The 23,305-nt window shown below is 41.0% G+C and overlaps 1 protein-coding gene across 7 annotated transcripts in view; it reads right to left on the reverse strand.

The window, feature by feature from the left end:
- LOC138758681 (cortexin-3-like) overlaps nucleotides 1-14,314 on the reverse strand; it is a 51,368-nt gene extending 37,054 nt beyond the window's left edge. For 2 of the 7 annotated variants that reach the window (XM_069927981.1, XM_069927979.1), the window contains exon 1: nucleotides 10,162-10,315. Coding sequence is in view for 1 of the 7 variants with exons in the window: in XM_069927982.1 (XP_069784083.1) it covers nucleotides 10,162-10,264 (103 nt within the window). In the remaining 6 variants the exon portion in view is untranslated. Of the gene's footprint in view, nucleotides 1-10,161; nucleotides 10,329-10,581; nucleotides 10,707-11,353; nucleotides 11,403-13,356; nucleotides 13,415-13,584; nucleotides 13,657-13,804 lie in introns of those variants that run through there. The other 5 variants (XM_069927976.1, XM_069927978.1, XM_069927975.1 and 2 more) reach the window with 5 other exon arrangements.
- Nucleotides 14,315-23,305: the final 8,991 nt, after the last annotated feature.

The following is a 23,305-nucleotide window of genomic DNA, read 5'->3' on the forward strand; positions in this document are numbered from 1 at the left end:
AAAATCTTCGCTAGGATTCTCCTAAATAGAATAATACCTAGTGTCGCCGAGAATATTCTCCCAGAATCACAGTGCGGCTTTCGCGCAAACAGAGGAACTACTGACATGGTCTTTGCCCTCAGACAGCTCCAAGAAAAGTGCAGAGAACAAAACAAAGGACTCTACATCACCTTTGTTGACCTCACCAAAGCCTTCGACACCGTGAGCAGGAAAGGGCTTTGGCAAATACTAGAGCGCATCGGATGTCCCCCAAAGTTCCTCAACATGATTATCCAACTGCACGAAAACCAACAAGGTCGGGTCAGATACAGCAATGAGCTCTCTGAACCCTTCTCCGTTAACATTGGCATGAAGCAAGGCTGTGTTCTCGCACCAACCCTCTTTTCAATCTTCTTCAGCATGATGCTGAACCAAGCCATGAAAGACCTCAACAATGAAGACGCTGTTTACATCCGGTACCGCACGGATGGCAGTCTCTTCAATCTGAGGCGCCTGCAAGCTCACACCAAGACACATTTGGAAGACTACACAAAAGAGTCTGGAAAAACAACCAACTGAAAAACCTCACAAAGATAAGCGTATACAGAGCCGTTGTCATACCCACACTCCTGTTCGGCTCCGAATCATGGGTCCTCTACCGGCATCACCTATGGCTCCTAGAATGCTTCCACCAGCGTTGTCTCCTCTCCATCCTCAACATCCATTGGAGCGCTTTCATCCCTAACGTCGAAGTACTCGAGATGGCAGAGGTCGACAGCATCGAGTCCACGCTGCTGAAGATCCAGCTGCGCTGGGTGGGTCACGTCTCCAGAATGGAGGACCATCGCCTTCCCAAGATCGTGTTATATGGCGAGCTCTCCACTGGCCACCGTGACAGAGGTGCACCAAAGAAAAGGTACAAGGACTGCCTAAAGAAATCTCTTGGTGCCTGCCCCATTGACCACCGCCAGTGGGCTGATATCGCCTCAAACCGTGCATCTTGGCGCCTCACAGTTTGGCGGGCAGCAACCTCCTTTGAAGAAGACCGCAGAGCCCACCTCACTGACAAAAGGCAAAGGAGGAAAAACCCAACACCCAACCCCAACCAACCAATTTTCCCCTGCAACCGCTGCAACCGTGTCTGCCTGTCCCGCATCGGACTTGTCAGCCACAAACGAGCCTGCAGCTGACGTGTACTTTTACCCCCTCCATAAATCTTCGTCCGTGAAGCCAAGCCAAAGAAATATATGTTTAAGTGTGATATTTTAGTATTGACAATTTTTTTTGTTGTTGTTAAATTTTTTTTAGGTTAAGTTTTATCTCTTTTTTTTGTAAGTGTGTATTTTTTTTTCATATAAAATATTGTCAATTTTATTAACTCTTCACTCTTTATTTTGGGGGGAGGGTTGGACTAATTTTAAGTTAGACTATTAATATTGTGTTACAATTAACGGGGGGGTTATTTTGTGTAGTTTTCTGATGTAATATTGTAATCATACCTTTTTAAATTTTTTTTTCTATTTTTCTTTAAATGTAATTCTTTATTGTATTCATGTTATAAAAATTTTAAATAAAGTCTTTTACAAAAAAGAGGACAGATTATTAGTTATACTACTGAAGTTAGAAAAGCAAATTGATGAATTGGAGAAGGAATTTCAGAAGGAAGTGACAGAAGATTAAAAAAAAGTGGTTTTGGCTAATTTGAAATTGCATTATAAAGTGTTGAAGACTTATCAATTTGAACATTTAATTAATCGCTTTAAACTGCGTTATTATGAGTTGGGTGAGATGGCACTTAAGGTATGGCAGTTAAAGATGGAACAGGTTTCGCGGACTATTAATGCTATAAAAAAGAATTCAACAGTTACCTATAAACCTCAGGAAATTAATGACCAGTTTTACTCATTTTATAAAAAATTATATACTTCTGAGGGGGAAACAGGATAGTGGTTCTATTGATTCCTATTTATCTAAGTTATTGTTACCAGCATTAGAAGAGGAGGATGTTATGGATCTGGAAGCTCCGTTTACAGAATTTGAGATTAAGGCGGCTATGTTGGAGATGCCCAATGGGAAGTCACCAGGCGACGATGGATTTTCGATGGAATTTTATAAAACTTTTTATGAAGATTTATCTTCCATGTATGAGGAGGTATTACAACAAGTGACTGAACAGCATGAGTTACCAGAATCTTGCTCTAGTGCTTTAATTACTGTAATCCCGAAAAAAGATAGAGACCCATTGAAAGTGTCTTTGTATAGACCTATTTCTTGAATGTAGATTGTAAAATTATTGCAAAAGTGTTTGCAAATCAACTTGCCAAGTATTTGCCTAAATTGATACATGTTGATCAAACAGGTTTCATTAAAAATAGAAATTCATCAGATAATATTCTTCAATTGATTCGTTTAGTCAATGCATATTGACAGCAGCCCAACCATCCAATGGTGGTTGCGCTTGTTGCGGAAAAAGCCTTTGATAGGGTCGAATGGGATTTTTTATTTAAGGTATTAGAGAAGTTTAAATTTGTCCCTTTTTTTATTGGTTGGGTTAAAGCTTTATATATGAACCCGATTGCTAGGGTGGTGACAAATGGTCAAGTCTCATCATCGTTTAAATTGATGCGTTCAACTCGACAAGGGTGTCCATTGTCACCAGCCTTGTTTGCATTGGCTATTGAACCATTAGCTCAAACAATAAGACAGACTGAACAGATAAGAGGGATGAGAGTTATGGATGAAGAGTACAAGATTAATTTATTTGTAGATGATGTTTTGATATATTTAACAAACCCAGAACCATCATTGCCACACTTGCAGGAATGTTTATTACAATATGGAACATTATCTGGATATAAAGTTAATTGGGACAAGAATGAAATTTTGCCAGTCAGAGAAGGAGACTAGTCAAAGGATAAAAACATAAAATTGAAATGGTCTGATAAAATTAAATATTTAGGAATAATTGTAAATACTGAGTATCAATCTTTATATAAGTTAAATTATGTTCCTTTATTAAAAATGATTAAAGCAGATTTAATTAAGTGGAAAGATCTTCCATTAACTTTAATTGGTTGAGTTAATTGTATTAAGATGAATATTCCCCCCCCCCCCCCGTATTCAATATTTATTTCAATCAATACCGTGTTCTCTCTCAAAGGGATTTTTTCAGGATTTAAATAAAGCCATGAGAGAATTTTTATGGAAAGGTAAATTACCGTGGGTAGCACTATATAAACTTACTTGGAAGAATGCGTTAGGTGGGCTTCAATTACCCCATTTTCAAAATTATTATGAAGCAGCCCAATTGAAATTTATTAGTAGACTGATGGATTTGGACCAACCCCCGAGTTGGGCTAAAGTTGTGATGGCTTGTATTTCTGAAGTTGAGATGTATCAATTTATATTTCAATGGGATGTAAATTTGTTGAGGGAATATAATATGCTGATATTAAAACATCTATTAAAGGTATGGACTAAAAAAAAAGATTTTAGGATCAAAAGGTAAATTGTCAATTTTAACTTCACTATATAACAATGCTTATTTATTTTTCAATGTTTAACAATCATTTAAAGAGTTGGGATTCTAAGGGTATAAAGACATTACAGGATTGTTTTGTAGAAAGACAGTTTCTTTCTTTTAATCAATTGAAAGAGAGTTTTGATATTGCTGAAAATTCTTTGTTTATTATCAACTTCGAGCTTTGGTGAAAAATATGTATGGTAGAGAGATGACTTTACCTGTATTGACGGAATTCGAGTCTTTGATTTCTTCTATACTTCTGTGATTTCTGTGATATTACAAGACAATATGGATAAACGGAAATGGGAGAAGTCTAAGGTTAAATGGGAAAATTATTTAGCTTTTTTTTTCCTGAAGAATATTGGGCAGATAGGTGCCACGATAGTGTTACTAAATTGATGAATATGCGGCATGGAATGGTTAATTATAACTTTTTACATCAGTTGCATTTAACCCCAGAGAAATTGAAAAAATATGGTTTTCGTAATTTGGACTCTTGTTTTAGATTTTTTAAATGGGTTATAGGGTTGGATAAATTTCAAATTGCATTTGTATATTTAGCATTGTCTGTAGCTCGAAAATGTGTAGCAAGTACATGGAAAGATAACATAGTGATTAATATAATGCGGTGGCAGAATGAATTGAAAGCTTGTATTGTTATGGAAAAAGTTACATATAATCTGCATGAAAATTATTCTTTTTTTGTTAATAAGTGGTTACCATATTTGGAATATATGCATTTAAATATATTTTGATTTATTATATATTCTTAGATTCTGTTTATATATTTTTGGCTCTCCTTAAGAGAGCTGGTTGATGGGGTGGGAGGGTGGGTGGGGATTTTATTTTATTATGTGTGTTACACACACACACACACACACACATACATATATATATATATATATATATATATATACACACAAACACACACACATACTCATATAAAATTGTCTTTATAGAATGCATTCTGTATTACTACTAATGATCTTCCAAATAAATAGTTTTAAAAAAAAAACAGACACAAGGAGAAGGTACAAATTCCTTAGAGACACCGTGGGTTTCGAACCCCGGTTCCGATCGATGGTGCTGTAACAGCGTTGCACTAACCGCTATGCTAACCACGCCTGTCCCAACACCTGACCTGCACCAGCTCCAGTGCCAGTCTTAACACAAACACCATAGACAACACCAGCATCGTAACAAAACCACCGGTAGTTGCACCATCATTAAAAGTCCCAATACCTATGCCAACAATAACAATGGCATCTACACTAGCACGAGCAGCTGCAATACAACCAAAAGTAATGCCATCAACACATTTCCAAGTCAACACAAGCATCAACATCAATACCAATACCATCAAGGTTCCTTTATTGTCATGTACATAAACACATTTGTTTACTTTTGTTTGCCATAAAGCCACACACAGAGGAGCCATATCCAGTATCTCTACCAAGAAGATAAGCAGAATAGAATTTATTCAGAGATATTGTGTCTGTGGATCCTGTAACCTCTTGTGATGCCACTGTCTCCTGTCTCCTCCGTATTAACACAGCCTCCTGTCTGTGTTGACCTGAGCTCCAGGCTTCCGTGTCACCCTCCGAAGCCCCTGGTTCCAAATCCTTGATAGGATTAGGAAGCTGCTGGTGTCCGAGGCCCTTTAAGAGCTCTGCTAACTATCAGAGCTGTCACAATCCCTAATCTTGATATCTGGTCCCCATGAGCCCACTCCAGCAGCCCGCAGCAGGGTGTGAGACCTTTGGTTGCTGAGCTCCTCACTGATCCGCTGCTGTGATCCCCTACCATGCAGGATCTTCTTCCAGACTCCTTCCTCTCAGCAAGGGGCATGGTATCCCACTCAGGTGCCCTGCAGTAGTCCACTGCTCCCTCAGGGATCACAAGCCACACGTCATCGAAAATTCATTTTCTGCCTTTGCACTTGGACGTCTTCCCTGCTGATCTTGGTGCAGTCAGGGATGAACACGATGAAAGATTTCCTCAAGACTTTGAGACCATGGAAAAATGGTATCAGGGCAACTGGAATCCATCAATGCTGGCCGACTATTGTTGGACACTGACAAGAGAGGCATCAGATGCTGAGTACAAACAAAAATCAGCGGCAAAACATTTTTAGGTCAGTTGAACTAATGCAACGTGTCAGCATCATTATGCGATTCAACCTGCTAAATTCAATCAAAGTTCAGTTAAAAATTTTCCAACATCCTAAGTGATTCAGCAAATCTGAAATGATCTTTGTGTTCAGCTTGAAGTTGTCCATTATAATCCTCTTTTTTTGTTAGGAAGCAAACCTTTTGAAAAAATGTGTTATCCAGTGTAATTAGATATATTTAAAGTAATGGAAGATAGATATTTGGACACAGAAGAGGAACTGAGGCCAACAAAGATCAGCCATTGAAAGTTGAGCAGTCATGAGTGGCCTGGTGGCCTATTGCTTCTCCAATGTCTGTGCACTTGTGTTCCTACCAATAGTTCAGCAACTACTGATATATTCCTGACAATGAATAATGACCTTCAATGCCAATGATCGACCCCAGCAGTGTCTCTCCAAGTCAGGGACACTGTCCCTTGTACTCACCAGCTTCTCTCCTGGCCAATGGCACTTAACTCCTCGCTGTTAGAAGTAAAACACGAACAGTGGTTGATGTAAAAACATAATGCTAGAGAACTGAACTAGTCAAACAGTGTACTTTACAACACAAAGATAAAGATGCATGACCAACATTGCGGGCTTGAGCCCTTCATCAAGGTAACCTATCTTTATCTTTGCTATATAAAGTGCACTGTTTGACCTGCTAAGTTTCTCCAGCATTGTGTCACTGTTGCCAGATCTTGTTGGTGACACTCCCTGCAAGTGATGCTGCCTGCCAAAGACTTTCCCCACCAGTGGAACTCCCCAGAGTGAATCTCCTTGCTCATGACACACCACCTCTTGAATCCAACTCTTTGGTTCATGATTGAATCAAGGCTGAGATGAGGTCTAGACGTGTTAAAGCCCAAATTGGTCACTGGTCAGTGAGTAGGTGCTGCTTGGTGGTACTGTCAGTAATACCTTCCAACACTTTAGTGATGTTTGAGAGGACAGAACTGGGCAGTCCTAAACTGCATTGGATTTGCACAATTTTTAATGAACAAAAAAAATACTTGTGCATTTTTCTCTCTTGCTGGGTCAATGCCAGTGTTATAACTGTACTCGAATAGCTGAGCAAGAGGAACAGAACGTTCTGGAATGCAGGGTTTCAATTATATATCTGGGTTATTGTCCAATCCCATAACTTTTATTATATCCAGAACTATCATACAAATCTTGATATCACATGAAGTGAATTGATTGGCTGTGTACTGGCTTTTGTGATGGCGAGCTTTTCAGAAGGAAACTGAGGTGTTTTGAAACTCAGTTGTCAACTTTCAGACTTGTCTGTAGCTCTCATGTGCTGGGAACATCCATCTTTGCAGTTGGGAATCATTCTTGGAGCCTGTTTAATTCTCCAGCATTATTCATGACAAAATGCGGCGGGGCTACACAGCTTTGATGTGCTGTGCTGGTTGTGAAATTACTTCACTGACTAATGCATGCTGTTTTCGTTGGTTAGAATGCATGTAATCTTGTAATCCACCATAACTGGATAAGTACATTATTTTATCGAATTCCTGGCATGCCTGCCTGCACCCCTCAAAGAACCATCGAACCAATTCCGAATTGGCAGAAACGATTGTGCGAGCTACGTGCCAGTCCATGGCCTACCGGGTTGCAGTGGTGTACATTTCTACTCATTGTCCAGTGTCTCTCAGTTATGAGCTGCCAGAATTCTTCTGAATCTATCCCAGTTAGCTTTTGGTGCCACACTACCCAATGTTGAGTGTCCTTGGTATGAGTGAAACACGGAAGTCTGCAGATGCTGCAGTTGAGGAACTCAGCCGTTCCTTCAGCATCCATAGGAGACAAGGATATATTCCGAGCATTTCAGGCCTGAGCCCTTCCTCAAGGAATAAGCAGAATGAGCCAGAAGCAGGAGGTCTCAGAATTCAGACAATGCTGGCTGGGGGGAGGAATACAGACCAATAAGGAGTGACACACGAAGGTCTACAGGCACTGTAACTGTAGTGAAAACACAGAAATGCTGGAGAAACTCAGCGACCAAAAGGAGGTAAAGATATATTAACAACTTTTTGGGCCTGAGCCCTTTTTCGAGGTACGAGCAAAAAGCAGGCGGGCGTCTGAATTAAAAGACTGGAGAGAAGGATTGGGCAGTGAGAGGAGCACAGAGCAACAGACAAAAGGGCATGGATAGGAGGACAGAAGAGAAATGATGAGAATTGATTTGGTGGCTCTGTGAATACAGACCTATGGGAAAGGAGAGAAAGGGGGAAAAGGACAGAGAGAGAGAGAGAGTCAGAGCTAGAGGAAAAGAGAAAGAGGGATATATTGGGTAGGAGGTGGGGGCTAATGGAAACCAGAAAAGTTGATGTTAATACCATCCAGTTGGTATTGCCCAGACACAATATGAGGTGTGGTTCCACAAATTTGTGGGCAGCCTCAATCAGGTGATGCATGAGACCATGGACAAATATGTCGGCATTGGAATAGGGGCAGGGAATTGAAATGTGTTGCCATTGGGAGAGCTGGGAGATCTTCGCTATTGCGGCGGACAGAGCTGAGATGCTCAATAAAGTGATCTCTTAGTCTGCGTCCAGTTTCTCCAATGCAGAGGAGTCCACAACGGGAGCACCAGGTGCAGTAGATGAACCCTTCTGATTTACAAGTGAAATGTTGCTTCACTTGGAAGGACTGTTTTGGGCTCCAAATGGTGGTGGTGGTCACAGGGGTAAGCAAACATTGGCCTTGAGCAGAGTCAAGTATAAAAAAAAGTCTCTTGAAAAATATTGGAGGCTAGAATCATTATTTTCAGACCATCTAAATTCCAAACTTTTTGAGAAGTAAAAAGATCACGCTGCAAGAAAATGTTCAATTTAAATGACTTTAGTTATTTCACTTTAAGAACCGAGCCTGTCTCACTGTGGACTAACGAGTGAATATTTCAGATCGAGACCCTTAAAATAGATTTGATTTCTCAATGGAGGGATTTCAGTTTTAACATAAATTGAAAGCAGGTTGATAAATAAATGAAGAAATAAATAATTATGCTTGACAGTTTTTGGACAGTTCCCTTGTTGCTGACCATCAGTTATGGTTTACTACAGTAAGTTGCTCAAATACTTTGAAACGTTCACAAATGGAGTTCGAATTTGATTATTTTCTTCTTAAGAATATTTTCCATTCTCACACAAATTTGCCTTCTCAAAAATCACAGTTTAATTTACCTATAATGGCCTTGTCTGCTTGGGAGGATCCTTCTAATAGCTATTGCATCTGGATGACATGGACCGCGTACTCCATTTGAATTTTTTACATTTACAGAATCTTAAAAGTCACACAATGCTGAAACAGGCTGTTCTGCCTAATAATCAAGCACCCATTTACATTAAATCTTACATTAATGCCACTTTACTCTCCCACATTCCCAGCAATTCTCACCAGCACACCAGGGATGCATTTATAATGCCAATTAATCGACCAACCTGATCGCTTTAGGGACTTGAGAGGAAACTGGATGCCCCAGGAGACACCCACATGGTCAAAGGGTGAATATGCAAGCTCCACACGGTCAAGGTTATATACTTTTAAATTTAGACATACAGCACAATAAGAGGCGCATCCGGCCTATGAGCCCATGCTACCCAAATACCCCGATTAACCTGCAACCCCCTGTACATTTTGAGGGGTGGGAGGAAACTGAAGCACCTGGACACAGACACACAGAGAATGTGCAAGCCCCTCGCAGTCAATGCTGGATTTGAACCTGGGTCATTGGCGCTGTAACCGCATTGTGCTAACCGCTACGCTATCCGTGCCATGCCAAGTTGGGGGAGATGACAGTAAATCAAAGTTATCTGATTTCAGGATACAGTACTACTGAACGCCATCCTAAATTTCATTCTGTATATACTCCAGTACAGGTTGGGTATCCCTTATCCAAAATGCCTGAGATCAGAAGTGTTTCAGATTTGGGAGTTGAGGGACCAGGAAGTTAAAAACTTCTTTGATATCCACTTCTTCCAGCTTACTGACAGGCTCTGAGGGTATATTTTTTTGCATATGTAAGGTCAGACATCATTCTTTTCTCACTTGACATACAGTCAAGTTCATCATCATCACTGAACATAGATGCAGGACAGAGGTTGTGCCAGGCATGTACACCTGTCTCTCTAGTCACTGTGTTCCAAGCATTAGTGGTGACAATTGGCACCCACAGAGCGTCAGAGCCCCACATGGGCAAGTGAGGTCAGTTATGATATTTTCCACTTGTGCCATTAGGTTGGTGCTCAAAAGGTTTCGGAGTTTGGAGCATTTCAGATTTCGGTTTAGAGATGCTCAACCTATATATTAAAATATACCTGCAACTAGCCGTCTATTATTCAACTTCTTATTACAAACTTCCACAGAATTTAGTCATCAATATTTAGAATTAGCTGAAAATGTCAATACTGTTCCCTCAATTACCAAGACACATCTGTCGGCCAAGATCAGAGCTATCAAGGATGTGACTTTCCATATCTTTCCAGTGGCCTTTCAATCTTACCTTTCGCTTTCAGTGTTCCAAATATTTCTCTGTTGACGTGGCCACATTTCTTGGTCCCTGAAATTTCTTTCATGAACGCTTTAGCTCCAAGGAGAGTCAACATCTGGCTTCAGAACGGGAGCATTCCATCTGAGCCCTTTCTCCCCAGTTCCCATGAAAGTCAGACTTGTTTTCTAAGCAATATAATGATATTTCCCTGTTAACTGCAAGGCTGTATTGGTAAAATGCCAACCCTCTCACCAAATACTGCATCATTGGAGAAGAGACTAGCAAAATAAAAAGGAAAATCTACATATCCTCCAAAACAGTAAATGCTGGATTATGTTTTGAACAGCAGCATGTGCAAATTCTTCACAAGAGTTGGTTCCCATTCTGCCCAGTTATCTCAGTTTCCAGTAGGTACATGATTTGGCTACTTGCCTATGGAGTGCAGGTAATGCCGCAAACTGCTGAAATAGACCCCTCACTCCCAGAGCTTCCGGACACCACACCACAGGAACAATCTGGGACGACGCTGATGCTTTACGACAAAGGAGAAGACAGCCCTTGGTATAAATAACAGAGAAAAGGAAATGAGTTCAAAACTGGTCTAATCCCAAAATAACACTCCATTGATTTCGACAGTGATTAAGGATTTGAAACCCTGTTTTGATATTCATTCCATGCTGCCTAATTAATGGCAGCATTTTATGTTACACAATATCTCTAATTACAGCAGATTTAGCATAAAGGTGAATATGTTCAGCTCCAGTTATCTTGGCTGAGATTAGAATTAATAATGTCACCCACCAAATGTGGAGATTGAAAATGACTCATTATATTGATGCCCTTTTAAGGCTGGCTTTTAAATTAATTTTAAGGGACCAAACCATTTATTTATACATCAATGTTCACTCCCATTGCAATGGAAATCCAAGATCATCAGTCCTTCTGGTGTGTTTAAATCACAGAGTTAGCAAGTGGGAGAATAACCTCAACCAGCGATCCTCGGGGCTGCCCGAGCTGTGCTGGTCTCAGCAGACCTTGAGAGCTTTAAAATTAGATAAAATATCAGTGCTTCCTCCATGTGATGAGTACATTCTTTGGCCTCCGATTGAATGCCAAAGGAAGGGAAACAAATAGTCTGCTCAGAAAGAGAAACAAAAATTCAATGTTTCAGATCTGATACAGGTGGTGATGAAGGGTCTCAGACCTGAAAGGTTAACTCGGATCCTCTCTGAACTTGCAGAGATTTTCAGCATCTGCAGTTTAAAAAAAAAATTATAATTATTATATATTCTCCCTGCCACCCATCGACCGGATCTAGCAGGTTTGTTGTCAGATGAGTGTGTATAAAATCTTGCAGGAGCCCTTCCACCCTGCTCCCATCGGGAAAGAGATGCAGGGGAATCAGGCTGAGGAATGGCTTCTTCCCACGGGCAGTGAGAATGCTGAAGGACCAAAGGAACAAGCTCATACTAACCCTCCGAGACTCTCATATTCATGAAGCAACATCTATCTATTTATTTATTTATTTATTTATTTGTGCTGATGGAATACTTGCCCTGCATTTGTATTATTTGCCTGCATGAGTGTTAGGTTCTGGTTGCTTTGCCCTGAGGACCAGAGAACACTGTTTCGTCGGGTCGTACTTATGCAATCAGATAACAATAAGCTTGACTTGTCTTGATTTTGACATTCTGCCAGTACTTTTGGATGGAAGTTGAAATCAAGTGTAATTCAGATACCTAATGTAGAGCTCGTCAAAAGAACCAAAGATTTGTTGATCCAAACCAAGGCTTTTATTAGCAAAAGACAGGAGCTCTTCACAGGTGGCCGACCAGTCCGGAATGATGATCCGACCTGGCGAGGGACACAACCCTTTAAGGCCCAGACAGTAGGCGTGGCTAAGCTCTCAGCCAATCGCTGTAAGCACACTCTAGATACTGTAACTATATACATTGGTGATAGGTCTGTACTATCACATCTAACCAAATATTTGATGACCTTTCCTTAACTGTTAATATCTTGCCTCCAGTAGAGCTCCCAATGGTATGGTACGTTTACCATATAGACTAACCTTGGACCATCATATTTTATTTGCAATCTTACACTGCAGTCTTCAGTGTTTCTCCCTCCACACCCACCCTGTACCACACCATTGGTAACGCCCCAAAGAATATGAGACGTCGGCTATCCTGCAACAAAGTCACCATTCTCCTGATGTGAGTAATGTCAACAGGTACTGAGCTTTGAACAGCATCATTTTTCTCAATCACTTGAGAAACACACTGGTGTTTAACCGTCAGGAGCAAGAACCCACATAAGGTGCTCCCTCCATGAAATCACCCCCAAGTTCCCTGTTGGAAATTAGCTAACAAATTGGCAGTACCCCTGGCACCCTTTCAAAGGGTAGTCCTTAGATCAACAAAGCTGTCATGTTATGGGTTTGATTTTGGAGCATCAAGCAGTTACTTGGCCTTTCATCGAGAAAATTCCATCGCAATGCTCGATGACTCAGCCCAACAGCCAGTGAATGCTTTTAAGGTTCAAATCCAAACTGTAACTGCGTGGATCAAGAGTTGAACAACATCACTTCAACCTGACCATCCATTTATAGAGAAACGAAAGTCATCAAAAATATCTGGCCATGAAGAAAGTTATGTCATTATAATACATCAAGGTAATGATTCGCATTGTCATTGTGGGAGGAAAAATACCTCATAAAATACCAATTCCCAACCTAGCCACCTGTCTCCTCTAAATTTCTATTGATTTAGTACCATACCTACTGCCTTATATTGTCTACCACTTTTCATAATTTATAAAGAGCTACAGTTTTAAAAAAAGGCGTTCGATGCAATGAGAAAATGGGTTAGAGCTAACAGCAACGAATGTTGCTTTAAAAATGAGCATTAAACAGTCAAAAGGTTAGTTCCAACCCACCTGAGAATCTGAACTGCGCTGAATCTTTGGAAATTCCTGGTGTACAAAGCAAACAAGGCACATTCTGTTCTGCCAAGCAGCATCTGGATTCAGCCAGAAACCGTATTGGGTTAAATTTCCTTCCCACTTTTCACACCAACACATTTCAAAGCACAGAAGAAAAATTCAAACCCACAATTAAAATGTTAATAGGGGTGTCCATATTAAAGCTTTCTCCACATAAGCAAAAGAATATCATAATGGAGTGGCAAATCTTCCTCCTGAACTCACCTGATATCGCAGCCGTTATTTCTCCAGGGAGGGTGGGCACAGCCTTGTCCAGTCTGATCTACAAGGGCAAAAAAGACTCCAATGAAATCAGACGCAATGTTTTGATAAGAGAGAGAAAAAAAACACAGCAGATACAAGACACTGGTGAGAAAGCAGAAATCCTGGGCATCTGACTGCAATGATGCCCCACTCAGACTTCTGACTTGCAATCCCCTGAGTGAGATTCACCGTTGTGTGAGTTCCCCGTTCCTCCAATCCCAGCCAAGAGCCGACAGGTTGGAAATCAGAAACCCCCACTCCGTTCCCATCTGAACCCAACCCCAGCCACAGCGATGGGTAGGTAACAAGACACTGGCAGCGTTGGGAGGTGGCAAGTCTGAAATCAACATGTTTCTGTGTTGGGGGGGGATGGAATCTTCATAAAGGAAGTTAGAAATGAATTTCTCACCTTAATCGTCTTTATACTTCGCCACTAAGTTTGATGAGAAGAGAAATTCCGGAATCGCCAGATGGCAACAGCATTAGAGGAGAGACCGTCTCAACCACAAGCAGTGCAGCGCCAGACAGCTCTCCGGATAAAAGAAATAGCAGGCGATCACATCCAGTTCCCCCACACCTCGCTTCTCTTTATTCCAACCCAGTGATTTGCACGGGATTCCAGCAGCTTCTGGCGCCCGGGCTCCTCCCTGTCAGTTTCATTCTGTGAACTGTTGATTCCCGGGCTCTCCACCCAGCAAATCTGCATCAGCGGCCGGAGCCCCCCACCCCGCACCCTCTCTCCTCCCTCCAGCCAACTCCACAGGTTCCCGGTGTCTGCCTCCGCTTTCAGTCCCCGTGCATCGGCCTCTCTGTGTGTCCCGGGATCAGCCTCCTCCTCCTGCCTCCCGGTCGACGACCCCTGCAAACCCGGTCACCGTTGGAAGCAAATCGGAGCCAACTGGAGTTGAAGAACGGCAACGAATGTCTCAATCTCGAATGAAGAGCACTGACGGGCACTGTTTGTTTGCAGTAAAGTTTCACTGCAGAAATAAACGTCCAAGTGGATCCTTTGCGAATTGGGGGTGCATCATTTCTTTGCCGCCCCAGATAAAGTGCTAAAATGAATGAAATGTCACTGACTATCAACCAATTGTCTGATCAGTCGACATTATAAACGACCAGAGAATTGTTGACCAGAGAATTGGTGGAACTGAGCAGAGCAGACTGCACCCATGAGTAGAACTGGGTGGGCAACAGCAGTGTTTCAGGGTGGGCACCCTCCATCTAACCCGAAAAGTTGGCTGACATGTGTGGAGATAGGTTTCCTCCATTGCATATATGGAGCTGGACTGCCCACAGATGGCTCCTACCCTATGACTCTTCCCCTGTGGTCCTGGGCCATAAAGGTCGAGCCACCTTTCCCTTGCTGCCATTCCTATCCTGGGATCCAGCAAGGTTCTTCTGTGTATTAAAGCCTATCGTTTCCTCAGCTTGTCTCTGTGGTTACTGGTAGTGCCCTACAACATGGACGCCCATGGACGATGCTCTTTGGCTGATGAGTTCCTCCAGCAATTCTTTGTCGGCTCCAGATTCCAACATCACCAGTGTTTCGTTCTAATTGGAGACGGCAGGCTGCAGTTGCTGGAATGTAGATTTAAAAACAAACTGGGGTGGGGGGGGGGAGGAACTCAGCAGGACAGGCAGCATCTTGGAGGGAAACAAAGAGTTGGCATTTGGGCAGAGAACTTGCTAAAGGACAGAGAAGAATATAAGAACTAGGAGCAGGAGTCAGCAATCGGCCCCGTCATTCAATGTGATCACAGCTGATCTGATAATAGACCCTTCTCCACCGACCTCCCTTTCCCCCCATATCCCTTAATTCCCTTAAGGTGTAAAAATCTATCAAGCCTTGTCTTAAATATATTTACTGAAGTCACCTCCACTGCTTTAATGGGCAGTGAATTCCACTGATTCACCACCCTCTGGGAAAAGCAGTTCCTCCTCACCTCTATCCTAAATCTAGTACCCGGGATCTTGAGGCTATGTCCCCTAGTTCTGATCTCCCCTACCAATGGAATCAATTTACCTACCTCAATTTTATCTATGCCTTTCTTAATTTTGTATTTTTCCATAAGATCCCCTCTCGTTCTTCCAAATTCCAGAAAGTACCGTCCCAGACGTCTCAATCTTTCCACATAGCCCAACCTTCATTCCTGGAATCAACCTGATGAACTTCCTTTGCACCACCTCCAAAGCCAAGAAGGGATAGGGATGACCGTAAGAGGGAGAGGAGGAGTCCGTAAGTGATAGGTGGACCAGGAAGAAGTGAAGGATGACAGACAGGTGGAGCTAGGTGAGGGAGCTGGAAGGGCAGAAGAGCAATAGATAAGAAGGATATAAGAAGAAAAATAGGTGATAGAGCCAACAGAGAGAGGGGAGGGGAGGGTGAAAGTCAGTTAGTTATTCTCAGGTTCACATATCTCTAGACAATTAAGATTTTGCTTCCTGAATATGTTTTGGGTGTATTTTATGGATTTTGGGTTGCTGATCATGAAAATCACCTTCAAATGTTCCTATCGTCTACTAGTATGTTACCACAAAGCACACTGTTTTGGTCAGTCAAGGTATACCTGGGGATGCACTCAATGCAGGTGCTCTGCAAATGTTATCTTCCGCCTGGGCACAATTGGAAAACTTTTAAAGATGTTGTTGAGAATTTTCTTGGCAACTACAGAGCACCAAACTACATCCAGCTGATTGGCAACATACTTCATGCATACAAAACCTGTGCAACATGTCATTGAAAATTCATTTTCTGCATTCACGTTTGGATTTCTTCCCCACTGATCTTGGTGACAAACATGGTGAAAGGTTTCGCCAGGACATTGTGACCATGGAAAAGTGGAATCAGGGCAACTGGAATCCATCAATGCTTGCTGACTATTGTTGGACACTGACATGAGAGGCATCAGATGCTGAGTACAAGTGAAAATCAGAGGCAAACATTTTTAGGTCAGTAGAACTGACACAATGCGTCAGCGTCATCATGCGATTAAACCTGCTAAATTCAATAAAACTTAATTTAATGTTACTCCAACTTCCTACGTGATATAGCTAACCTGAAATTATCTTTGTGCTCAGCTTGAAGTTATCTATCATAATCACAGATTTTTTTTCAGCAAGGAAACCTTTTTAAAAAATTGTAGTCAGTGTAATCAGCAGGTCAAGATGTTGTGGGAGGGAGAAGAATTATTGAAACTTTAGGACTGTAACCTGTCATCCATCTTCCTCTGCAGTTTTATATGTTTGAGTGCTTTGGAAATCTTAAAATATACATAAGTTTTGAAAATGAAAACAAAGTTCCTTGACAGGGGCTCAGGCCTTCCACCCCATCCATCAGACAGTAGCCTAATGTTTATGGAATAGTAGTGTAGTCATTGGTGTAACTCTTGGATTTTCAGTGGATCCAAGGCTGGCGAAGTCCTCAGAGAAACCAGAGAATTGATCAGAGTCTCATGCAATCCAATTGAATTATATATCGCCATTGCTTTTAGATCATTTACTCAATATTGCTATATATCCCTTGTAGCTGTTGATGAGATTCATTTTTGTCAGCCCAAAGTTCACCAGAATACCCACTTGTCCATGAGGGAAGCAAACAGTTGCCTAATGTGAGGCCCAGCAACCAGCATTTAAAGGGCTCTGGACAAGGACAGGAACCTACACAGGGATTTTTAGAGCATGACTGCTCTTGGACTTCATCGGGAACTTTTTACTCCCTCAGACTGACTGGTGGCACCAAGAACCCACATCCTTCAAATGGTCCTTGGCTCAGACATACAGTTCCTGAGTTAGATGAATAGAAATTACATTAAAAAAAGATGTTGAGACCAAGTGCTGGAAGAATCTAAAAGTCAAAGACCAAGGAAGATCCTAAAATAAAGACACAAAATGACAATTCACTCCTGATGATGTGCACGTGTTTCCAGGATAGGCTTTTCTTTGATTACAACTGTTTTTGAACAGACGGACCTACATCAGGACTGCATCTTCATAGGTCATTTCTCTGAAGTTCTTTTGTTTTTACTTGGGTGATTGACAGCACCTGCATCTCCTCAGCTAGAACTGGCATGTTTCCCAGTGCAGTTCTCACTTGAGGTGCAATTGTCATCTCATCTTGAGTGTTGTGGCACATTAGGGAGCTGTAAATAATATTTTAATATATCAACAATAGAAATGCTTACATATGTATAGCAGCTTCCAAGTTCCTATCAGGACACCTTTATTCATCAAGAAGTACTTTTGAAGAGTAATCACTCTTATCTTCTCCAGCAATTTCTTTGATCAGCGATGACTTGCTTCCACATCAACTGCTAAGGATGTTAGTCTGGGAGAGGATGCTGACATTAGCTCACTTATCTTGACAAAGAATTTGAAGCACTCGGCTAAGGCATCTTGGTATCTCACCAAGGGCCTGGGATGCCTGCTGCAGGAGCATGGAAGAAATCACTGTTGCCCACTAGACAATAAACTTTGTGTTGCATTGGAGTTGTCCTTTAAATGTCCTTTTCCACCAAAGGTCAAAGACTGTGATAGACTGAATGTGGTGGTGAATTTCATCATCAGTCTCTGCCTTCACAGAAAAGTGGCTCTTGAGATATTGCCTGTACTTTCCAGGGTCTCATTATGATGGTTTATTGCCAGGGGATGGTGTTGAATAGAGGGGACAGATTATTCAAAGACTACAGATGTTCACTGTAAGCTCCCTATTCTCCTATGCTTTCATAAAGGAGTTGACAATATCTTAGAACTCCTCCTGCAGAAGTGTTCTGACACAAGTGTTGTCTGCATTCTGCTGTCCAACTTCTAATGTTGATTCTGGAGTGGAGACAATATTGTAATGAGCCACTGTTGCAATGCAGGGAAGTCGGCAGCCAATTATGGTATAGTAAGCATCCATACTCAACAAGTTATTAATGGCCAAGTAAATGATTTTAGTGCTATTGAATTAAGGATAAATATCATCCAGGATATCAGGGGTGATTCTCTGCACAAGTAGGTCACACGCATCAGAGAGAGCAAATAGGGTCTCAATTAAAGGATTGCCTGAAAGACAGCACATCAGATTCATTCATTGCTGCCCAGAAATGCATCCCAGAGTTTATATACAGCAAAACCCCCTAGCATCCAGAATTCAAGCAACCAGCAGCCTCAAGCAACCAAAAAAAAAATCAAGGAAAATAAATTTAAAAAATTAAAATATACCAGTATAAAATAATAGGTAAAAAAAAGGTACATTTGAAATTTTAAAAGTAAATGAACTCCGAAGTAAAACACAAAACTTTGGTGAAGATGGGAGCAAATATTCAGTCAGCCGAGTGCCTTGGTTGGGCTTTGCTTGTAGCAGCTGTTTGAATAAAGTTGTGCTTGAATAAAATGGCGTCACTCAGAATGTCACTCACTGTTGGGGTGACTCTCTTAAAGTGTTTCCTTATTCTTGCTTCACCCCAGTCAGAAGCTTTATCTGTAAACTTGGGGGAGGGGGTGTTAATTATCTCTATTGTTATTGTTCATCTTTCAGTCGCCTCCGTGGAGGGGGAGGAACCTGCAGATGCAGCGACGGTTAAATGTTTTCAAAGAATGTGACAGAAAATAAACCAAGATGCAAGTGAAGTTTTTTCAGTCTTGCATTTTTGTCTTTTGTCTCTGGAACTGTTATTCTTAATGCAGGTACTGTAGATACTGTAAGAGTAAGTCTTAAGCAACCAGAAAATTCCTTTATCCAGCATCTACCAATCCCCATAAGTACAAGATACCAGGGGTTTTACTACAGCTAGATAGATTTGTAATCAGTTTTGAAATCTTGAACCCATCTATCACTGCACTGTCTTAATACTAAATTATAAATTAAGAGGCCTGGCTTGCTGGGACAATGGCCCAAAATCTTTGGAAAAAGAATGAACTGGAATCAAATTTATTGAAGAGTATTCATCTCATCATAATCTTTTTGGACTGATTGAATATTGTATAGTTCAAGATGGCATGAAAGCACATTAAAAATAAGTCGATATCGTACACATGATCTTGACAATATTATATGACTTATGAGATTTAAAGTGACATATAACAGTATAAAAAAGCAACAGTATTACATTTCTACAAGGATTTCCTGTGCTCTAGCTTTTACGTTCTGAAAATGTTGGAATAAACTCGACAGAAATGGAATTTTCAATAGTAACCAAAAAAAACTCCAATTTCTGTGGGATCTTTAACAAAGTGAAACCTTGCAAAGAGCTTCACAGGAAAATTTTCCATCAAATACTGACAATCCTATACAAGCTCAGTATGGCACAAAGTATGTTATAGGCTTGAAACATACACACTTGCCTATCAGTTGTACAGTTAAATAACAAACCACAAAAAATGGCCATTTGGCCCTTTAGTTCGACAATAACTGTTGAACTGTTGACGTTCGTGCCTATTTGGGTTCATAATGCTCTAAACAGACCCCAATCGAATTCAAAAAGTCATTACTCCAGATATTGCAGCAATGTTCCATCAGGTGAAAGTACTGAATGAAGACTGTGACTTGTTACAATTCCTTTGGTGGTCTGATGGAGACTATGGTCAGAACATGGCATCTATCGGTTGAGCAAATTTTGTCTTTAGGAAGTGTGCCGAGGACAATATGGAACAATTTAGCTCTCGAGCTATAAGCACCATCGGGAATAACTTCTATGTAGATGGCTGTTTCACTTCTACAACTGCAGCTCTTTATTATGAGTTAAAAGTGATCTGCAACAAAGGAGGCTATCTACTTACCAAATGGACAAGTAACAGTCATCACGTATTGGCTGCCAAACCTGAAAGAGAGAGGGCAAAAAAAAAAGATTTTGGACTTAGACAATGACAGCCTTCCTGTTGAGGGGGTGTTAGATGAACAATGGTGTGTTCAGTGTCACATCTTTAAGTTTAAAATCATTTTGAAGGGCTGATCTTTCACAAGATGGGGTATTCTATCAACAGTCAGTTCAATATATGATCCTCTAGGAATATTGGCACCAGTTGTCCTGACTGCCAAGAAGATCCTGCATGATTTGTGTAGGAATTGGATTGGTTGGGATAATGAAATACCAGACTCCATTGTAGAGGAATGGGCGTGTTGGATTCAGGATCTCCATAATCAGGGTCAGTGCCAAAATGAATGTTAGGAAGGGGGGGGCATTAGCGTGTTGGGGAGGGACACAGTGGAATGTTCATAAACTCACTCAGCAGGGGGGTGCTATTGGATCCCGGAACCTACCTGTTAAGCGGGGTGGGGGGGGGGTGGGTGGTGTATTAAATGCCGGGACCTACGTGTCAACGAGAGGTGGGGGGGAAACCAGACAATTGTCGGTTTTTCAGTTTACTGAACAGCTTGACTTTCTGTTCCATAATAAACACTTCCCCTTTTTCTTATCACTGTCATCCACAGTGGTATCTGCAGGCACTTTTGCCATTTTCGGCTATAGCTTTGTACACCAATGCTCTGTTGTTATCAAAATGGCACCACCAGAGCATCAGAGCCTCACATGGGCAAGTCAGGTTATGACGTCACGTCGGCACAAAAAAAAAATCAGTTTTTGGATCTTTTCAGTTTTCCAATCTTTGGATACGGGGTACTCGACCTGTATATGAATCACCATTATTCATCTAACCACTCTACAATGGTCAAGCAGAGCAATCAACAAACTAATCAAAATGTAGACATTACAATAACTTTAGACAGACAAAATCTAGAGGTATCAAAAGCAAGAGGGCGATAGAAAGGTTTTAAAGGGGATTTGAGGAGGAAGTTTTTTTATGCGGTGAGTACTTGCTATCTGGAGGTACTGGAGTCAGGTACAATCACTACATTTAAGAGGCAATATTAGACAGACAAATAGACAAGGAAAACTAGGGTACATTCCTAATGTGGGCAAATGAGATTAGTGTTGATGGGCAAAAAAGGAAAGGATTTGGTGTACAGAAGGGCCTGTTTCTGTGCTGTAAAACTAAGACAACCAGGGTCTTGACCCTCAGGTGTATTTTTCATTCAATTTTGTTATCCCCATGTAGATCTGCCATAATGCACAAATGTCCCCTTACATTAAGGATGGCATGGACTCCAATATTCTTTCTCCCTCTCTGCAGTGTCGAGAAAAAAAGAAAGTGTGTAAGAATGAATCAGAAAGGGAAGGGAGAGAAAGACAGTGCGACAGAGACAAACAATGACAGATGGGTTTTCAGAAATTGTAACTGCTTTATTTAAATTTTAGAATCATGGGGATGGTTCATTTTGAGATGGGTGACTGATATTTCAGATCAATTGCTGGTCTATTAAAAGTGGACCTGTTTTGAGTTTTTTCAAACATTAATTCTGAGTTGAATGACTGATGGGTTGTCGTGCGGATTGTGGAGAGTCATGTGACCTCTCCAGCTGATACCTAGTTGGAAGTCACCTCACTTGCCAGTCAAGGTAAAATGCACAGGTTAGCGCACACTTGGTCATTAGCCCCTTTAATTATCTCATCGATTCCTGGGCAGAGCTCTCCAGCTGATGCCTCTCCTGCCTCTCTCTTCCGGGATGAACCCCAGCTCCATTCCAGGTTGTGAACCATGGGCAATGCTGGAAAGTCATTGGTGAGGTTTGCGCAGACAAAGGGCTGGGAGCTGTAGAATTGTGTTTCTAGAAATAACCGTCCCTAGTTTAGAGTAGTTAAGAGCTGTGGCTGCATTGTATCAAGGGGCGTCGGGTATCGTATGTGGTAACTTGACTGTAAAGCTTTCTGTCTGCATTTGGTTGAGAGTGTGTTGTATAATCCAGTGAGTGTGTGTGCGACTTTTATCCCTGTTGCGACTCCCCTACACATTTAAATAAAACCACTGTTTAGCCAGCCTGTGTTTAGACTCATCGCTCTTGGAACTCATCGAACTAGTTTCTTCACACACAACAATGCTACGCAAATTACACAAAAAAAACCACAAGATGTGTCCAAGATGGAGACCCAGCAAAACATATTCTCTCATCCAAGGAAAATTCTACAATCGTCTTGTCAGGATTGTCTAACTCTAATTTATTTCAGAGGTCTTGCCTGATGTTGCCAATTTTATTTGATTCTTCTTTGACAGATGAAGTTCTTTGCTGATATCCTTTGTCAATATTTTTATTCAGTGTTTATATAATAATACATACAGAAAAAAAATTGATACATGATATTGATACAGCTGTAGCAAAGCAAGCAAACTTGTTAACAGAATTTTTTTTAACCTTGTACAACATCCAAACCCTAAACCATTTCAAATTTGCATGGCAATATAAAGAAAAACTACACTACTGATAAAAATAAGAAAAATCCACGAGAATCACGTTACATAATCATCATTCCCATTAAAGGCAAAGAAAAGTAATTCAAAAAGAAGTCCTAAAAAATTTTAAAAATGTAAATTTAAAACACTTGTTGAAGATCTTATTATCTCCAGCATCTTTCCATCTGATCAAAATTACTCGTCCCACAATCAAGAGCATAAAGGTTAATACAAGACATTAAAATGAAGACAATTTCACCACCTTCTGTTCAGACAACCCAAACAAGGCTATTAACAGATCTGGTATTAAGTCTGCATCAATAATTATTAATAAAGTACAGAAAACCTCTTCCCATTATTTGACTAGGGCTGCGCAAGACCAGAACATATGAATTAGTGAACCGTCCTCATTCTTACATCTGTCACTGATCTCCAAACTTTCATTTACTTTTCATTGCTTTTGAGCATCCAGCAGAAAATATTATTCTATCTTCTTTTCTGCTGCACCTCAGTGGTTCATTAGGGGTCGAATAAACATCCTCTGCACACAAGGACACCCAATACATGTGCATTATTGATCTTGCACTCAAGGGACATTTAGCAGATTCCATCACTGTTAGATCAATAGTATTAGATTACTTTG

Source organism: Narcine bancroftii, chromosome 3 (assembly GCF_036971445.1).
Source record: "Narcine bancroftii isolate sNarBan1 chromosome 3, sNarBan1.hap1, whole genome shotgun sequence".
Lineage (NCBI taxonomy): Eukaryota > Metazoa > Chordata > Chondrichthyes > Torpediniformes > Narcinidae > Narcine > Narcine bancroftii.